The following is a 20654-nucleotide window of genomic DNA, read 5'->3' on the forward strand; positions in this document are numbered from 1 at the left end:
TTTTGTGAAACGTTCAAAATCTGTGAGACGGGTCAACCTTATCATATCACAATAAAAATTAATACTCTTAGCATAAAAAGTAATATTTTTTCATGAATGACCCAAATAAGAGATCCGTCTAATAAAATACGACTCGTTATACCGTCTCACATAAGTTTTTGTCTTGAAACATAGAGTAGTTCCTTAACATACAATTAGGTGGATAACTATTAAAAAATTAAGACCACTGGAAATGTAATTGATGTGAAAACATGGTATGAAACATTCCCAACATGGGAAAAAAAGGTTCTCATTGTAAAAGAAAATGGGTAGTTAAAAAATTTTGGTAAAAACTTGTGTAACACGATATCACGGGTCGTATTTTTGAGACGGATTTCTTATTTGGATCATCCATGAAAAAATATTATTTTTTACGCTAATTGTATTATTTTTTATTGTGAATATCGATAGGTTGATCCGTTATCGTGATCTACTTTACTCCTAGTATAAAATAGGTGCAAATAATGCATTTACTAATCTTATTGTATAGAAATAAATTACGTTTTGAAGTAAAACTACTAAAAATTTGGATGATCGGATGGGTCTCTCAATAATTTTGAGAAGGTGAAATCTATATTTAAAATAAAAATAATATATGTTTTTCTTTCTCTTTTTTAGCTCTAAAATAGCAATTATCGGGAAAAAACACTAAAATAGTATAATCTTGTTCACCCATGTCCTAAGTTCGTTTGAAAAGCCTATATTAACACAGCCAACCACCATTTCTTCCCACTTCCCCTCCAATATCCGCTACCCAAAGCGCCGCCGCCGCCTTCACTATGTCGGAGAAATCAAGCCACGATCACCACCATCACCACATCCTGTGGCCACGAAAAATCACCCGCCGCTTCTGCGCGTGGCTCATCATCTTCACCTTCATCATCCTGCTGACCATCTTCCTCGTCTGGGCCAGTCTCCAGCCCCAAAAACCCTCATTCACCCTCCAAGACGCCACAATCTTCAACCTCAACGTCACCGCCCCCAACGTCATCTCCACCACCCTGCAGATCACCATCAACTCCCACAACCCCAACTCCAAGATCGGCATCTACTACGACAAAATGGAGGTCTATGCCGCCTATCACCACCAGCAAATTACTTACCCCACCATCATACCTCCCGTCTACCAAGGCCACAGGGATGATAACGTCTGGTCTCCGTTCATCTACGGCACCACCGTCCCTGTGGCACCGTACAATGGCCTCTCCCTCAGCCAGGACAAAGCTAACGGCGCCATAGCCATGGTGATCAGACTCAACGGGCGCGTGAAATGGAAGGTCGGGAACTTTGTGTCTGGCCGTTACCATCTTCACGTCAGCTGCCCTGCTTATATTCCCATTGGAAATAGCAAGAACACCGGAATTGTGATCGGAAATGCGATTAAGTATCAGCTCTCGCAAAGTTGTAGTGTTAATGTTTGATCAGCGAGTTTCATGAATTGTCTAAACGATCGAGAGGGAGCCGTTTGGATAAACTAATTTTTATGTTGAAGAAATCCAGTTGTTATATTATTATCATTTAAAATAAACTAAAAAATTGTACATTTTTGCTAATAAATTAACTACATTATTTGGTTACATGTTTTGTTTCGGGCAGAATATACATTAAAATTATACATATATATATGTTTTCACGTGTGCATGTTTGCATACGTATGTATAAAAGGATTGATATAGTGAAAACTAAGTATTTTTGTTATGTACAGTAACTCACTGTCTCACGAATCAATTTTATGAGATTCTGAGCGAACTAATTCAGGAAAAATACTATTTCTTTTGTCAAAGTAATATTTATCACTATAAAAATATCATTTTTTTGTTAGTTATATTATGAAAAAATATCGTGTATTAATCTATGCGAATTGAAAATTATTATTTTTTCTATCAAAATTATATAATGTCTTATATGCTTGTTTGAGTGAAATGCATTATTCTTTATGTCAACGATATTAATTTTCACTGTTAACACAGGCGGATTGATATGTCACATAAATGTAAATATGTCAATATAATCGCACATGTATCCTACTCAAAAAGGTGATTTCCTTAATTAATAGCTTAAAAAAATATAGCTTACATCACATATAGATTCACCGGCAAGCAAAAGATATCAAAATATTCAGTTGGTGTAAAAGGTACATGTAAAGATTCTATTTCCACTTTTTTTCAACCATCAAATTACATAAATGCTTGTTGATTGATTAAATTAGTTAAGATATAAGATGCAGCATTTGGAAATAAGGCACGTCAGTATATGTAATTTCACCTTTTACGCAACTGGGAGTAATTGAGAGTTAAAAATGCTGGCATTATATGCCATCTATTTATTTTTATTTTTTGTAAATTTATCAATCTTACCTAATATAATGGAACTCGGAGATAAGTTGTACAAGTAATCGATCAAAACTTGAAATTCCAGGCTAAAAGATTTGAGCTGCTTTCGATATATATATATACATCAACATCATTGCCAAAATATCAGGTTGATTATATACTACTATTATCAACATCATTTTGTGCCAACTATATTAAATAGATGTGGTATGATACGAAACTCTGCAAGTTTCCGGCATCCGTGATATGTTCCGCGGGCACTTTGACGTTCAGATTCACCACCTGTCTCTTCCGTAAATCGAAAGGTTGCACTGAAGATCAGATACCCATCATGGCCTCCCTGTAGAAGAGACAAGATTTTACTTTACTGAAGTGGATATCGAGATCTTCGTTTAAGTTCGGCACGGTGACATTGGAGCCCCATTTGCCCGTAAAGGTCGTCTCCCCGGCGGTGAAGCTTGATAGATTGAGGGACGTAACTTGGAACCCGGAGATGTAGGTTCCGTAGAGGAGGAACCACATGACTAGACTCATGGTGCACATAATGGCTAAAAGAAGGATCATCAAGATTAGCATCACTCGGCCAATGTGGTCGTCTTTTTGGGCTCAGGTATCATAGGGAGATACGGGTTCTGATAGTTGTGTGCGTTGCACGAAAAAAAATGCGGATTCAGGGCGTAAATTTGGTAGTTTCCCTGACTACGGAATGAAGGAGAGTAGGCTACAGGGTGCATTGGAAAAGAATAGCCCGAAGGGACATTTGAGGGTACTGCGTTTGATCGTATCTGCCCACTGAAGGGTATCCGATTACGGGTTTCTCCTTCGGGTCGAGGGTTCCCATATTCTTGAACTTCCTCTCCCCGCGAATTTCCGAAACCAGACAGGCAGAGGAATTTGTTAAGAAAGAGGCGGTAGTTCTCTTCCAACAGTTTGAAATGACTGTAATTTTAGAGTTGAACAGATGAAAATTAATTTTCATGAGATGAGACCATCATGATAAACAATGTTCTTAAAAGACAGGAACATATAAAGAATAGAGCTCGAAATTGACTAAGAGGGTGATTAATTTTTTTGAAAAATCAATGCACTAATAAAATTTATTAATTATATAAAAAGTAATAATTCAATTGGGTTTGAGCTATACCTAGGTTAAAATTAATTTCGGCTGTGAAACAAGAAAAAGAAAATGTCTTTATTGAACCATGAGCGTGTCGAAGCGTGGAGCTTAAGATAGATTTTAGAACATATAAGACATACTTCTGTAATTGTTTCTGTAATGATTTTCTATATTTTAGTTGCCATCAGTTATATGAAAAGTAGTGGTAATAATAATAATATGATGTTAAAGTCGAAATACATTTTGCATATTTTATAAATTTATTTATTCGAACAAGTATTGTTAATAGAATCTGGAGTAAATGAACACAGCCGAACAAGAGTTGGTTGCCAATTAATTAATCTCGTAGAAATTTCAAACATAACGAGTGCCTTTGCAACCATGAATTAAACGTTTGAAACACAATTAATGTCACAAGATAAATAACCGTCAAACAGCTAGCGAACTTCTGGGCCAAGAGAAGTAATCACGACACATTCGTTTATTTCTAATTTTTCCCCATGGACAAATATTTGTACTCGAAGCGTACAAACAGAAAAGCTAATTTGTAGGTGGTGCAGGTACAGACGGGAGACCTGGTTCGAGTACCTGAAGCACACCGGTTGCTAGCCTCCGAGTAAGATCTTCAGCTGAAACTTTTAAGACATCCCTTCTCATGCCAATGTCAGCTGCGTAACGGCTAGCACAATAAACCCCAACAGCAGTTGCTGCCATCCCGTAAATATTAGTCGTCACAAGACGCAGTGGTGTAGACAAGACGGCAGCAAGGGGGCCACCTATATAAGACACGGCTTGTCCACTTTGTCCCATCGCGCTCTGATCCAGCACGAGCAATCCTGTCTTGCAGTAAATAGCAAAGTCTTCACAGTTATTCTTGAATACATTGTAGCACCCAAACCCATTATCAAGAAGGTATTTTGCTCGATGAACCACAGCGTCATCTTCATCAGAGATGGCGAGGGTGCATGTTCCTCCACGCGCTTTTGCAAGAAAGAGTGCAGGGTTGACAGAGTACTCAAAGCGGTACAGAACACCACCAGCTAGAAAGCAGTTCAAGCACGAGGAGACCACCCCATGACCCTCTTCTACATGGACACAAGTGGGGCATGGGACATGAGACCGAGCTGGTCCCGAGCTTACTAAGAGAAGATCTAAGACTGTACCGGTTCCAACTTCTTGGCCACGTCTTGTGAAGTGTACGACTTTATTGTCCCCGATATAGATTCCTGTGGCAAACATAGATGTTAGCAGACACAATAATTATGAAAAAATGTTCGACTTGAATAACACAAAAATTAACCTTTGAATACATGATATGCCACGCATTTAGAAGAGAGATAATGGTTGATTTAGCAGAATTCAAGAGATTATTATGATGCCACAATAGTAAGACTTCTACCATCATTTTCAAATGAGTAAACTTCTTCAACATTCCAGGCGCCTATCAGTTTTTGTCCAAAAGTGAGGATTTATTTCGTATCTCCCTCCACTGCCTTCGCACATATATCATACCAGCTCAACCGTGATACTATTCTTTTTTTTGTTGGTTGGGGTTGGGGTTGGGGTGGTATCGGAGAAGTAAAAGAGGGTAGAAGTGGGAGCTCCTTGACGTGTTAGATAAATGGAACATAGAGTCTGAAAATAAAGACTGAAATCTCTTAATGATGGAATGGAAATATTTTTGCATGATAAAAAACTTGGTACCATCCATACAGGTTTGAGAGAAGATAAAGAAGGGTTGATCAATTGATATGCATAGCAACAGTGAAAGTGTTTTCCAGTCAAAGGAAATGTTTAGCTGGCCCAAAGTCTAAACTTTGCTAAGTCGACACTGACACATATTGAGGCTGTGGAAAAGAAGAAGAGTCTTTATAAACTCGTACAGTAACCAAGAAACCAAGAGATGTGGATATAAAACAAAATCATAGTTGTTGCATCAGCTTTAGTTGAACAAATATCAAGAGATAGACTACTCCAAAATATGACTTAGCCACTTAGGTTGCAAACATTAAAGGTGAAGGAAATACAATCCTTTTGAATTTACAAGTATTCAACTCGGTGAGAGCAAGCTTTTCCTTCAAAGCCAGTTTAAATACATCCACTTCATCAAAATCTGAAACATGCTTTAATGAACTCTCCCTCGCATCTATGTCAGAATATTAGGAAATAAATTAAATTAATGGGTATTTAGCTGTAAATTTATGGATTCTGTTCACATAGAGACAAAATTCAGTTTTGCACATTAATCATGAAAACAAATCAGGAGGTATGAATGAAACTCAACAAAACCTAAATCTATCACACTGATTAGGCTATCGCAACCACTGTGATATCACAAAATTTTTTTACAAGCCGTAACCCAAAGTCCATCAAGAAAAGTGATTTTGTTGCATTGCCCTAACACACTAAATTTCATCTTATTATGTTGATACCATGGAATCCACATAACGGCGCCTAGTTCCCTGGCTTGCAACATCTCTAACTAATCAGTTAGCATCTTCTACTTCATGAATCATGTTTCTCGAGCATTACTTCCCCCACCCCACCCCCAAATATAAGAAATTGGGTCGCTTTGCTTTCCTAGTTTAACCTCACCTCATGCCCCAATCCTGATGTATTTGCCTGGTTCGGTTGATGTTAATTTCAATTATCTAATACCACACAAGTTCAGTTGGGATATATAAGCACGTGGATTGAAAAGTGTCTTAGCGATCCGAGATTTTTCAAGTGGTTTAAACCCATTTTTCCCAAAAGAAAAGTCCTTATAAATCCAAACACTCTTAGATTCAAACTCTTTTTCAAGGTTTCAGACCTTAATACAATGCTTGGATCCGGGATTTGTGGTGAGAAACATGAAGAAAAAGCAAAATCAACAAAAGAAAAAGATTCGAAAACATTGAGCTAACATAAATATGACTTATTTTTAGGTTAATTTGCTTATAAATAGGACAAATTTCAGGGAGAATAACTTATATATGCGACAAAAACAGATTGGCCAATAAGATTTTTAAAATGTGGATATCTTGCCAAAGTTTTGGGGGGAGTCTTCAAATTTTGCTCATTGACAGTAAGGACCATTAAATTTTGAAAAATTGTAAACATGGGTGACCATGTATGTCTGCACGACGAGACATAAAAAATGCAACTCTCTACCAATTAACTAAAAACTGTAACTTTCCCTAAAGTTCCATTAAGCAAAATACACTTCTCCGTAAAACAAATTAGCACCACCAACTTCTTATAAAACCTAACAAAGAAAAATGCCTTCTTTTCCCCAATAAAATCTAAAATCAAAAGGATAAGGTATCAGGCAGATGGAAAAATCAAACAAAAAAATAGCAGCATTCATCGCGCACAACTTGTTCCATATTCCGATCCAGAATGAGATCAAACCGAACAAAGAAAAGCAAGCAATCATAAAAAACTGACCATGGTGAGCATAAATATATGCTGTGCGCCAGGAATATATGTGATCGCCTGGTTTGAGGCTGCTCCTATCAACCCTGCCCGTTTTTATTCAGACACACCCAATTAAATTAAAAAAACCAAGAACAAAGTAATGTAAACAAAATTCGGAAACAACGATAATTGAAGTTTACCGGTTCGAGATCAGCCCCATCTGTTTTTATCCTTGATTGATTTCCTTCGGTACGAGCAAGACGAAATGAAGGGTTTGCTTTATTGAAGACGCGGGTGGAACATTTTACCCTATTTGCAAATTTCGATGCTTAGAGACTAAGGAATTAGTAAAACATATCGTGGGGCAGATGACAACTGCGTGTGTCCGCGTTTGATGTCTACGCGTCGGCAGTGAACGGCAATTATCTCTAATGGCTTTATTAATTAAGATTTTTATTGGTGCCTCACGGGCAATGAACGGCCCGGATCACTCCACATGAGTGATCTGGGCCCACCTCCCTGTAAAAAAAAAAAAAAAAATTGGCTCGAAAAAATCCGAGCCGTTAGATCGACCCCTGCAGGCATTGCCCGCAGGGGTAGGGTCGACCGAACCTATCCAATCTAATCCATAAGTAATGACATTTTAGAAGATAATAACGAAATGTTTTTTTTTTTAAAGTGAAGTCTTCCATAAATAAATAAATAAATCATTATCATAAGAGTTTTTTTTATAAAATAACAAAAATAATTTTATTACAAAACTTAACTCTCTTTTCATTTATTTGAATGAGTCTAATTTTTTCACACAAAAACAGGGGCAAAAGTGTCCATACAAAATCTCATTTATTTAGAGAAATATCTTTGAAAAATCAAAATGAGATTTTAATTCAATTGAGTATAAATATAAGCAAATTTGGAGGAGACGAAAAACGAATACTGTTTTTTTAATGAAAAAATGAAAGGATCATTTTTTTAGCAATTTACTCAATTAAATTCATTAAAGTATAACATACAATGTAATATAAAATATTGATAATTGTCTTTTATTCAATCTACAGATTTGAATTAACTTTTGACTCACTTACAAACTATTTCTCTCCCTCAACCCTTCAAAATACAGTTCTATATATACACATTAATTATTTATTTATTTTCATATTCTATTTTTCAGGCAACTGAATCGCGTAAATATTTTCTAAATTTCTAATTTGAAATTTAATCCAATGCGGAATTGTTTGAAGTTTGATAGTTGGAGTTTCGGATTTGATTTTGTGTAAGTTTTTTTTTTTTAAAATATATCATGTATACAACTAAATGTAATAATCAATTTTATAATAAAAAATATCCAACTATACAATACCGTTTGAATCTGACCAAGAAACTAAAAATTACACAGCATAAATGATAAAAATAAAATAACACTCTGAGCTAATTAGTAAATGAAGAAAAATAAAAAATTTCATGTTATAATTGGGAAAAAAGTGTTTCTTTTTTTCTTAACAAATTAAACATTTTTTTTTATTTTATGATCTCTGATCTTGAAATTTTGCGATGTCAAAATTGTAGTATTATTATTTTTTTAATAAAATTGGTATGCTACATATATATAGTAAAATCATAAAATTTTATTCTGCAAATTTAAAGTAATAACAATTTATTTTTAGTAAATAAAAATCCATTTTATCAACTTTTTGAATGGAAATTGATTTTCTGTTCTTTTTATATGTTTTTTTTTTCATTTTTATTTAAAAATCTCCTGATTTAATACTAGTGGTGTACTTTTAAAAAATCTATGAGCACACGAATATATACATACATATACATATAAGGTTAGTTATAAGGAATAAATACATCAAAATTTTGCAAAATAGATTAATTTAAAATGTATGTATGTTTTATTTTGTTTTTATGTACAAAATCCATTGAATTTCGTTTAAAAAATTATAAACGTCAATAGAAATCTTCAAAAACAATTCTACTACAAAGTCAATAGAAATATGTCACTTCACAAAAAGTATATTATTTATTAAAAAAAACAATAGATCTCCACCATGAATAAAACCTAATAAATTATAATTATTATTCAATTGTGTATTTCTCATTTGTTAAAATTTGGATAAGTATTTGTCAAAAAAAAAAAAAATTTGGATAAGTATCTAATATTCGAACAAAATATTAAAAATAACTTTAGTACTTAATAAAACTCCTTGTGTTCTTATATTTATAGATGAAATCTCTATAGGACAATTTTTTTTTTCTTTATTTTAAATGTGTTTTCTGTGAGAGAATGCAGGAAATCATACCAAGATTCGAGTTTTTAAAATAAAATAAAATTCTAAATTTTAGAGAAACTTAAAAATGTTCCTTCCAATTTTAGCATGCGCCAACAATTCAAATATTTTCATAGAAAAAATTTGCTAAAAAAAGTGGGCGAAAAGAACTAGAATTATATTTTGTTATTAATTGAAATTATAATAGATATTAACTTTAAAGTGGGCGCCAACTATTGTCCGAACTAATTAGGTTACGGCTCGTTAAATCCGCGTGCATGCGCAGCTAACCGCCTGATATATTTGACCAGCATCATGGTCCAGCCAATTGTGAAGTATATTTATTATTATTATTATAATTAATTAATGATTTTTTAATTATGTATTTTAATTAATTATTTGTTCCTAGTTTTGTCGGAAAAACGTGGATATATGACAGCCCCATCTTATATTTCTTTATTTCAAATACATGAGATTAGTAATTTTTTTGTGATTATAAAAGCAATAAGATATCATACTTATACGTAGAGTAGATCTCTTGTGAGACGGTCTCACATATCGGTTAACTTTATCGATATTCACAATAAAAAATAATATTTTTAACATAAAAAGTAATATTTTTTCATGGATGACCCAAATAAGAAATCTGTCTCACAAAATGCTACCCGTGAGATCGTCTCACACATGTTTTTGTCTTACATGTACACAAAACTTTTTGCAAAAAGTATATTATTTTAACAATAAAAATATAATGCATGTAAAGTCCATTGTTAATTCCTTGGTCAAAGCAACAAATCGGTTCAATATTATGGGACTCAAATGTTCCAAGAAAGAAATGAGTCATGCAAAACTATATTTTTAGTAGGACCAATTAGTTGTTCAACGTGTGCTAGTAATTATATCGGTGGCGAATGATCTAGAGCTGATTATATTTGGCTAATTTAATTATATTAATCTGTTTTTTTCATATTAATTGTATATATATTTTTTGCGGGTTTTTTAACTTTCAAGTTATGTCTATCTTCTTTACCACTCAAAATCAGAAACATTAGTTATTCATTGAATTCTAATTATTTGATGCCTATATTTGAATTTTGTGCATTTCTTCAAAATTTTTGTGTTTCTAGTAATCATAATTCTATGACAGATTTTAATGCAATATAATAATGCTCATATTTGAATAACACAGCCACGGAGCATGTGTGTGGTTGCGAAAGAAAGTCAAAAGATAAGCTGGCAAAATGCAAATACCATTCTGTGAACTTAGCCCGCGGATATGCATAGAGCCACACATAAATGAGACTTTGCACTCCTACAATAAATTATACTTCGAATCTTTGAACAGTCTTTTGTCCAAATCCCAAATCTAAACCAATTTTCAAATAAAAACGTAACTCCCTTCCCTTTCTCGATTTCTGTAACGCACACTAAACACACGAAAGTAACCACAATTGCGTGTTTTGACCTTTTGACATTCGTGAATCTCTCCTCTTATCTTGATGCATATAAAACCAAATCCATTCGTCACAATTCTTAAAACCTTACAAACAAAAGATTCATCGATTCATCGCAATTCTTAAAGCGTGCAAACAAAAGATTCATCGATTTATTCTCCACACTTCTTCATTTCCTTCAAAGTTTCCAAGATTCAAATCAATGGCTGAAATGGAGATTCCTCCATATTTTCTCTGCCCCATTACTCTAGACATCATGAAAGATCCGGTGACAGTCTCGACAGGGATAACATACGATAGAGACAGCATAGAAAACTGGATTTTTTCTCTGAAGAAGAGTACATGTCCGGTAACAAAACAGCTTCTTTTCGACAAGGAATTGACCCCAAACATCACTCTCCGGCGGCTGATCCAAGCCTGGTGCGTACTCCATGCCTCGCAAGGCGTCGAAAGGCTGCCAACCCCGAAAGCTCCAACCAGCAAATCACAGATTATAAAGCTTCTAAACGATGCTAACTCTCCAGAAATGCAGATCAATTGCCTACAAAGACTTAAATCCATCTCTTCTCAGAATCAAACCAATAAAAGATGCATGGAAACAGTGGGAACAGCTGAGTTTTTGGCTTTCTTGATCGTCCAGAAAACCCTTGATTTGGAATCGGAATCGACACAAGCCTGTGAGGTGGCTTTAAGCATTCTTTACAGTCTCCAGTTATCAGAATCAGGCATGAAATCAATCAGCAATCAAGAATTCATCGAATCCTTGACCAGGATTATGCAACGGGGAAGCTACGAATCTCGGGCTTACGCTGTCATGTTACTAGAGCCAATTCTTGAATCAGCGGATCATCCAGCTCAAATAGTAGCAAACATAAATCCTCAGTTCTTTCTCCAATGCACACAAATCTTGAAAGATGAAATCTCACAAAAGGCTACAAAAGCCACCCTTAAAGTTCTGATCAACGTCTGTCAGTACTGCGGGAGAAACATAATTCAAGTTGTGGAAGCCGGAGTTGTGAATCTATTAATCGACCTTCTACTCGATTATTCTGATAAAAGGGCCTGTGAAATGATGTTGGTTTTGTTGGATTTTATGTGTCAGTGTGCGGAGGGGAGAGCCGAGCTACTAAATCACGGTGCTGGACTAGCCGTTGTTTCAAAAAAAATTCTAAGGGTTTCTCAGGTTGCAAGTGAAAAGGCAGTAAAGATTTTGTATTCCATTTCGAGATCTTCTGCGACTCCTGTAGTTTTGCAGGAGATGTTAGAGATTGGGGTTGTTGCGAAATTGTGTCTGGTTCTTCATGCTGATTGCGGCTTCAAAATAAAAGAGAGGATTAGAGAAATGCTTAAATTGCATTCCAGGGCGTGGAGGAATTCTTCATGCATACGCAATAATTCGATTTGTTCATATTCATCTTGATAATTATAATCTGTATTTTTTCCATCGGTACAGAATTTTAGACGGGATAATCACTGTCAATACAAAAAGATTTTCTTGAAAATATTATGCTTGTACTATATTTTTTATATTCCAAACTTACTCTAGAATCAGATTTTTGGGAGGAGACAAACAAACTGTGTAAATGGGAAAAAAGGGGAGTTAATTATCATGTATTAAAGATAACAAATAATTAAGTTTTATGAGAAATTTCTGAAAAATAAATAACTTCAAATTTCTTTTGAACGTATGCATTTGATTTTGGAAGAAAATATTTTCTTTGGCACAACAATTATTATTTGAACATGCCAACCTAGCTAATATTGAATACAATATAGGAAATTTACTTGAAATTTCTTCATCCAAATACGTGAAGATCGAGGTCGATTTTCATGAATTCAAATACAGCCTTATATCATTATTTTTCATAATCACTCACCAATCAAGATTCGGTTATGTAAAAACAACCATAACTGAAATCATTTCATAGTGCAGCGATAGTACATATAAAAATTTGGTAAAATCCATAGAAGATTTTCTGTTAATTCAAAGAAGTTAACATCCTTATAAAAAGCCGGTTACCTAAAATCGTTGGACACCATTTTGTGTGAAGAACGAAACACCATTTGACGAACAATGACCCCAAAATGTATTTTTGTTGATACATACATAAAAAAGGTGGGAAATATATACCAGAACCTAGAACCTTTTCCTGCGAGGTTGTGCCATGAAGCCAAAAAGCTTTTGGCAAAAGCTTGCTACGTTTTAATTCATAAAGAGATATGTTCAAAATTTTTTAGTCATCCATTACATAATAAATTAGAGTCACCAAACTAAAAGATGATGTTCTGTATGTGATAAAACACAGACATGAAGATTTCATGGCATCAATTTTTTAATTTAATTTGAGTATTCAAACATATTAAGTTAACATCGAGATTTTTTTATAATCGATTTTCCTTATTTTCAAACAATAAATATTTGAGTCTTTAATAAAGAATAAAATTAAATGCATTTGAAATGTTGATGAAAGTGCTCCCTCTAAGTCAACAAACAACATAATGCTAGCACTTAAAACAATGGGACCATTATTTATCGTGGGGCTGTCTAAATATAATAATATCTCGAGTGTGCTTTAATCAGTTCACAACACGATGCGTGCTCATTTTGATGTTCCAAATCAAATAAATTTTTTTCCCATAAGTTTATATATAAGATTAAATTCATTGTATTTCAAAAAAAAAAAAAGATTAAATTTCATTGAAGCAAGACAAATAACATGATAGCGCAAATAATCGGGTCCTTTCGAAGATCAATACGTGAGAAAAATCAACTTTTGATGGTAAAAAATATCATCAAAATGTTTTTCCTAAATTTTAATTTAAATAATCATCATATTATAAAAGTTCATCGTGCACTCTTTTACGAATTGAACATCTGTCCCACATATTATTATTATAACATTATTATAATAAGTGTGTTATTGAACTTTGAGATGATTAAATTTAACTTCAAAATTTATAGAGTAATTTTTGTTGTATTTTTTTTTTAATGTGATTCTGCATTTTTATTAAAAGAGTATTTAACATAGAAAGAAAAAAGAAATAAGCGATGTGCTCTAGTTATGTGTTTGAATGGTTGATCTGAAAATTTAAACAATAAAGTACTTTATTAAAAAATAATTAAACAACAACTTTAAAAGAGCTCTAAGTAAATCTCAAACTCCTATTTCCCAACAAAATATAAGTAAATAAGTAATTACAAATAAACACAATAATCAAAATGATAATTACTATGTAAAAAAACTAATATCGGGTGTTGAAAAAACAAATGACTTGAATTTTCCTCATTTGGCCGGTGGCGTAGAGGCCGGCGGCGACTGAGCTTGCCCGCCGCTGCCAGACCCGCCACCGGAACTCTTCCATGGTTGAAGAGATAAAACAATGATCAAGATAACAATCAGTAAGATAATAATCCCAAAACAAGCCCATTTCCTGGTATTCTTCTGATGTTTCCTGGCAACCTCAAGCTGATGCGTCCCACCTCTGACAAAAGAATTAGCCCTGTTCACCTGGCTTTCGATATCATCGAGCTGCTCCCCCTGGCTCTGCACAAGAACCGCCATATCCAAAAAAACCTGGTGCAATTCCCTCAGATTTCTCTCCATTTCCTTAACCGCGTCGTGCCTTTCTTGAATCTCCATTATTGTATCCATAACCTGTCCCCTTCCCTGTTGCTGAATCGCCTTCTGAAGAAAAGTCTCGCTCTCCCCAGTTTCTATCAAATTATCCAGGATTTTCTCATCAGGATTCTCGCCGGTCACGGTGTAATATCTCCGCTGCACGGTTTCGCGATACTCGGATCCCATTTTCTGCCTCAGATCGTTGAATCTGGCCATGGTTTCTTGAAGCTTTTTCCTCAGGCCGTTGACAACTGAGGTCCGTGTCCGATCGGAGGAACTTCCGGGGCCGCAGCCGGGGAGGCCCCGATTTGCAGCATTAGAGCGATCAAGTGCTTCTAATCGGACTTTTATCACTTTTGCTTTCTTGAGAGAGGCAGAGATGTCTGAATCCATGCGGGAGCGGAGATCTTTCACGGTCTTGGCGTTGTGGAGAGTCTTGCTATGCTCGTGAGAGGACTGGAGCTGGGTGTAGAGGGATTCCAGGTCCCGGAGCTCGTCTTTAACAGCTTCCACATCTTCGAAAAACCGATCCAAGTTGACGCCGCCGGTGGAGCCAGAGTTCGTCATCTGGATGGAATGAGAATTCTGCGGCGGGGATTGATCTTCTTCCCGGAAACGGGAGAAGGATCCTGAAAAAAGATCGTTCATTTTCTCTTATGTATACATATTCTGGACAATTATACCAAGAAATAGTTCAGTTGGACAATTAATGTGGGGGGTGTCTGGTACAGGTGCACGAAACCGGGGAGCTGGTCGAACGGGTAAGACAAGACTGGTCAAAGGAGGAGTCGCCATGCGGGATTATTACAACTACTTCCAGACGGAAAAGTCAAATAACATTGAAATTTTAGGATGGAATAATTCTATTTTCTCACGCCAAATATTGCACATTTAATTAAACTTTAAAAATAAAAATTGATTATAAAACACATAAAATTGTTAAAACTTGCCGAAAAAAACCTGTTCAAGCTTGTAATTTACTAGTTATATCAATAATCCCGATATTTTGTTTATTTAGATTATATGGGTCGCATAAGTATACTTAATTAATTTAACAATATTATTAACTAATGAAGGGTTTAGATTGAATAACCCTTTCAAATTAATTTTCAATATCCTTAAGATTATTATATAATGAATTAATTGATAGACGAAAGTTGCATGGACATGGGATAGTAAAAGCAGTGGCCCAATAAATTGACATATAACTGGAAAAACGCGTCTGGGGAAAGGGCAGAGATGTACAAACATCAATGGAGAGCATACACGCGGAGTCTGGTCAGTGTCATTTGTATTCATCTCAAATTATAGAAAAGTATATATTAATATCATCCGTTCAAATTTTAAAGGGTTGTTTATGTTAAGGTGACAGTGTTACTGTCTGTATATTTTTATATAAAACACCGATGTTTATCTGAATTCAAAATAAAAAAAAAATGTGAAACTTAACAACGAGGATAATCATATCAATGTCTAGCATTAAATCAGATGGATATAGCAAAACCGTGTAACAACAGAATTGGTACATACGATATAAATGTGCTTGGCATTGCCCCAATCGTTATCTTCATATATATGTCTTAAACTGCGGATAAAGTTCACTGCTCGGAGACTTGTAAATTTAACGGCCGGCCTTCCACCTCCTAGTTGTATCAACAAGTAAAAGAGTATATCAGAAGAAGCAGAACAAGAAAACATGGTTGCATTGAAAACGAGAGGTTCTAGAAAGAATCCCATAACGCTATTCATCCATGAAAAATGTATGTAGTTTAAAGGGCCGGGGTAATTGTGAGTGCAGAAGTAGTTACTGCTCCTGCAAGTCTCTCAAAGAGACCGCCGATGAGTAGCAGAGCTAGAAGTTTAGCACGGCGGACAAGAAACTCAAATTTGGAAATTTAGGAGCTGTGATATTGTATTGTTATGCATGCTGTATGTATAACATAAAAATACGCGAGTCTATACAAAAAATTTTTATGTATGAGATGGCATGACATATTGTTCGAGCAAAAAAAAAAATTACCTTTTAGAATTCATAGATCTGAAACTTTGAAATTATCTTGTGAGAAAAATAAATCTGAAACATAAAATAATTGTCTGATAAAAAAATAAATATGAAAGTCGAAATTATTTTTTTATTCGAGAGGGAATCTAAATTCTCGCTTTGTCTACATCTGGATGCAGGAGTTAATAATAATCTTAAAAATTAAGTTTTTTCTTCTGTTAATCTGTAATGATTTTTTTTATTAAAGCCCAATCGGACATTTACTTTAATTTAGATTATTTACTTGTAAAAAAAACCTATCCAAATATGTGTTAAATTAATATAATAACCATCTTCTCCCCAGTTTGGTCCATACCGGACTTGGGGTATTTCTTTATATACCTCCAACAGCATTAAATGATGTGTCTCACTTTGTGGAACTCAGCTTTATGTATTGACAACTTTATGTATTGAGGATGCAATCTTCATGTTGAGAATTCAATGAACGGGAGAAATATTTCTCGTGTATCATAGATAAAACCCACCTGCCTGAACTATTTCGTAAATCCTTTCTGGAGTATTTTATGTCGCTACTACACAAATACTTATATCTCCGAAGACCTGCAGCAGTATTTCAATAGCAATCATTGAAGCAATGTTCGAATGATAGATACTTGGCATGCTAGGGTGGCACATTACACACTGCCACAGCACCAATGGGTTGGAAAAGGATGGTGGAAAGAGAGCAAGAATCGAACAACAAAAGGGTTAACAGTTATAAGAATACGTAGAATGATTGATATAAAAAGAAACTCCATAAAACCAAACAACCCAGGTCCACAAATGGAGTACACACAGGATATAATGAATACAAGAGAGTCGACTGGGAAAAGCCTTTTGGGTTATCCCCTTAACATGACAATGTCAAATTACTCAGCACAAAAATAAAAATCTGCATTTGTTATCGTTACACTAAAAATAGGTTCCTTCGGGAGGCTGGACTAGCTTACGGTTATGTGGAGTAGCCATCTCCTTCTTCAACTGTGTTAATATGTCTTCCATTGTGTACTCTCGCTGCCAATTGGCTAAAAGTCCAAACTTCTTTGGTTCCACCTTCACATCAAATATCATACTTAATTGTTCCATTGTATATGATTTGATAGAACAAGGGACTGACAAACTAGGGACGGACCAGTGAGGGTGAAGAGGAATGATGGCCCCCTCAACTAAGATCTATTTTTTTCAAATTCTATGCGTGGATTTAAAATCAAAGTTTCGCCAGCCCAAACTGTCCATTGCCCTCCCTCTAGGGAATCCTATGTCCGCCCTGTGCCCATCTAACTCTACAGATTTTTTTTTTATCATAAATGAATTAGACATGAGATGATTGGATTCATACCACTCCATTTTCATGGTTTACGCATGTCATATTGATCCGAGAATGAAAACGAACACTAGGAGGTTTCTCCGGGTAGTCTTTGTCACAGAACAGCTTCAATTGGTAAATGCGGCCTTCATGTACAGACTATCAGGAGGAAAAATCAGAAAATTAGTGTAATTTGCTTCGTCCCGGAAATTTTTTGATCAAGATCATGTCAAAATTGAACTTGTTGTTCTGCCAAGATACATATATCAACTGCAAAATTAGTACCTAGAAAATAGAACGAAGATGCCAGATTTCGAAAGGTGAAATAAAGCATACACTAAGCTTGTGTGTATTGAAATTTTGACTATGATGAGTTGCACCAAAAACAATTCAAGTTTTCATTGGCAAACACGGCGTGATACCTCAACAAAAAAGAAGTCGTAAACAATGAATTCTTGAGGATATAGTAACATATTTCGGATGAATCAATAAGAATTCCATGACCATTGTCTTAAACCATAAAGTCAAAATCGAAGTAAAAAGAAATGATACAATAAGACAGAGGAATTTACTCACATATACCACTTCACATCAAAATGAGACAAGAAGCAAAAGAAGTACTCACATTGTGAGGGCCAATTATGGTGCCAGTCCAGGATCGCATGTAAATGTCATCTCCATCATCCATTCCATAGCTGACAGTGCCATCTCCAATTCCCTTTTCTCCACGTTCAAGTTCCTCCAACAATCTGAAATTTCGGGGGACTGGAAAAAACTAGTGAGCCTTGAGATGCTAAAAGTTTGGTAATCCACAACTTAGATCATAACTTTATAAATAAAAGAGAGAGAGACTCTCAGGAAAGAGAGTTTCTTTGTTTATTATTCAGATCTGCCTCAGAGGTCAAAGGATATTAGATCAACAATATCAACTCCACCCCTTTTAAACTTGCCTTTGGACAGTGGGTCACAAAATCAGGGAATGACAGGAAAAGAACATACTATGAATCACCTGATACAAATTTGAAGAGAAAAATAACTCCAAGAGGAGAATGAACAGAAAAACAAGCCGGTAAATTTTATGCATGATTCAGGAGCTTAAATCATTTCAACTCACAAGGCCAAGAACGTTCAAAAACAGAGAGAGATACAAGAGCAAGCAAAGGCGGTCACCTCCCACCTCCAACAAAAATCTCTCCAACTTTCAGGTGATTTTTTATAAATGTCAATATCATACCCCTAAATACACTGAGGTTACATTTGGATGGAAATATTTGAAATCATGAATTTGAAATGAAAACCATCTTGGGTATATTCAAAATTCATCTCAATTATCATTGCTAGTAATGCGCGGATTTGAAATTCACGTAATATAAATTCATCTGAATCATAGGTCGGGAGCTTAAATCCTTTTTACTTGAAAGGCCAAGAACATTATATGTTTCTGAAACTTATATTTTCTAGCTCATTTTTCTAATCTATGCATGCCAAAACAACTCCATTTCCATTCAATAAAAATTTCCCTCAGGAAACTGATGTCAATGAATTCAGATAATCCGCAACGAACATAAATACAAATACCATGACATAATCTTGACAATCAGCATAACAGGAACAACTATTCTACCAAATTCCGAGTTTAACCCTTTTTCGAACAATCAAACACTAAACCTCACAAAATCCATCGACCCATTAGTTGATTTTTTCATTAAAATTGAAATGATCGATAAAAAGACATAAAGAAGACGAAAAATTGAAAGGTAAAGCTAAAATAGTAACTAAATAAATATTCTTCCCAATTGAAAAAAGGAATTACCTACGATACTGGATCCTCCAGAACCAAGGCTCATGGTGTCCAACCCGAATTCGGTTTCTTAGAAGAGATCGAATTTGATCGAAGAGAATTTGGAGAAGACGGTGTGGGGAAAATCTGATGAAGCAGAACACTGTGGTAGATGGCCTAAATACTAAAAAGGGTTGAGAATGGCGAGTAAAAGTATTGTCAAAATAAATAATTGGAATTTACTAAAAAAAAAATTAATGAAGTAATTATGTGATTGACAAGTGTTATTTGCATCTTATAATTCTTAAATCATATTTAAATTTATCATTTTATCTAACTAATTATCAATATTATTCTATCTAAATATTGACAAAAACTTGTGTGAGACGGTCTTACGGATCGTATTTTGTGAGACGAATATCTTATTTGGGTCATCCATGAAAAAGTATAAATTTTTATTGTAAATATCGGTAGGATTGACCAGTCTCACAGATAAAGATTCGTGAGAACGTCTCACAAGAGACCTACTCCTAAATGTTAGTTAATTTTCAAAACTTATCGTGCATTTTTTTTTCACATTCACTACTATAATAATTGTATTTTAAAATTTAATCATAATTTTTTATCATATATAAACATATTTTAAATTTATTTTTATTTTTTAATTTTTTTAAAAAAAATTAATATTCTAAACATGTCAATGTTTCAAAATAAATATATATGGTGTATATATTTTAAATCTTTAAATGTTTTATTTGATTATTGGAATTAAATTTTTAGACAATAAACAATTTTTTTTTATCATAATAAACAATTAGTTTTACATAGTTGTTATGAATTTGAATATATTTTATTTAGTCGGCAAACAGCTAAATACTTTAAAAATATAATTTAATTAAAATTTTAAAAAATAAAGATATATTTATTTTTTAAAAAATTAAGATTCCAAATAATATAATATATATATATATATATATATTTTATTGTTGCATAAATTAGTAAAAATTTGATTATTACGTACTCTAATAAACATAAATTTTTGTTATTTTATATTTTATTTGATATATAAAAATTATGATAAAAAATTTAAAAAATTAAATTATTAATTTTTTGAAAAATAAAATATTTAATTGCGAATTTACAAAAGTTTTGTATTTAGATATTTTAAGACACGATAAAGATTTTGTAAAGTGTAGTTCTCAACATATGATTTTTTTTATCGGAGATTAATTTGTTACAATTTGGTTCGAACCTGAGACAAATTTATTCATATGATTAATATTTGGTAAGTTGTC

The 20654-nt window shown here is 34.0% G+C and overlaps 5 protein-coding genes and 1 long non-coding RNA gene across 6 annotated transcripts; 3 read left to right on the top strand and 3 right to left on the bottom strand.

The window, feature by feature from the left end:
* The first annotated feature begins 748 nt into the window (after positions 1-748).
* LOC142544610 (NDR1/HIN1-like protein 1) lies at positions 749-1616 on the top strand. The gene has a single exon (XM_075651640.1). The coding sequence runs from the start codon at positions 819-821 to the stop codon at positions 1458-1460; it is 642 nt and encodes a 213-aa protein (XP_075507755.1). The 5' UTR covers positions 749-818; the 3' UTR covers positions 1461-1616.
* Positions 1617-3791: 2175 nt separating this feature from the next.
* Positions 3792-7290, bottom strand: LOC142545701 (protein LEAD-SENSITIVE 1). Its single transcript, XM_075653047.1, has 3 exons — positions 7089-7290; positions 6919-6992; positions 3792-4715 (listed from the first exon to the last, which is right to left on the bottom strand). Exons 1-3 carry the CDS (start codon positions 7106-7108, stop codon positions 4030-4032), a joined length of 780 nt encoding a protein of 259 aa, XP_075509162.1. The 5' UTR covers positions 7109-7290; the 3' UTR covers positions 3792-4029.
* On the top strand, positions 4722-6724 carry LOC142545702 (uncharacterized). The gene is made up of 2 exons (XR_012820322.1): positions 4722-5035; positions 5122-6724. It is a non-coding gene; the product is annotated as an uncharacterized LOC142545702 (long non-coding RNA).
* A 3409-nt stretch (positions 7291-10699) lies between the features above and the next one.
* LOC142545703 (E3 ubiquitin-protein ligase PUB23-like) lies at positions 10700-12137 on the top strand. The gene has a single exon (XM_075653048.1). The coding sequence runs from the start codon at positions 10815-10817 to the stop codon at positions 12030-12032; it is 1218 nt and encodes a 405-aa protein (XP_075509163.1). The 5' UTR covers positions 10700-10814; the 3' UTR covers positions 12033-12137.
* A 1620-nt stretch (positions 12138-13757) lies between these two features.
* LOC142545704 (syntaxin-121-like) lies at positions 13758-14980 on the bottom strand. Its single transcript, XM_075653049.1, has one exon. It carries the CDS (start codon positions 14878-14880, stop codon positions 13897-13899), a length of 984 nt encoding a protein of 327 aa, XP_075509164.1. The 5' UTR covers positions 14881-14980; the 3' UTR covers positions 13758-13896.
* Positions 14981-17009: 2029 nt separating this feature from the next.
* Positions 17010-19571, bottom strand: LOC142545705 (ubiquitin-conjugating enzyme E2 variant 1D). The gene is made up of 4 exons (XM_075653050.1): positions 19393-19571; positions 18205-18344; positions 17613-17738; positions 17010-17326 (listed from the first exon to the last, which is right to left on the bottom strand). Exons 1-4 carry the CDS (start codon positions 19424-19426, stop codon positions 17186-17188), a joined length of 441 nt encoding a protein of 146 aa, XP_075509165.1. The 5' UTR covers positions 19427-19571; the 3' UTR covers positions 17010-17185.
* Between the last annotated feature and the right edge of the window lie 1083 nt (positions 19572-20654).

The sequence above is a fragment of the Primulina tabacum genome, chromosome 5, assembly GCF_025594145.1.
Source record: "Primulina tabacum isolate GXHZ01 chromosome 5, ASM2559414v2, whole genome shotgun sequence".
Lineage (NCBI taxonomy): Eukaryota > Viridiplantae > Streptophyta > Magnoliopsida > Lamiales > Gesneriaceae > Primulina > Primulina tabacum.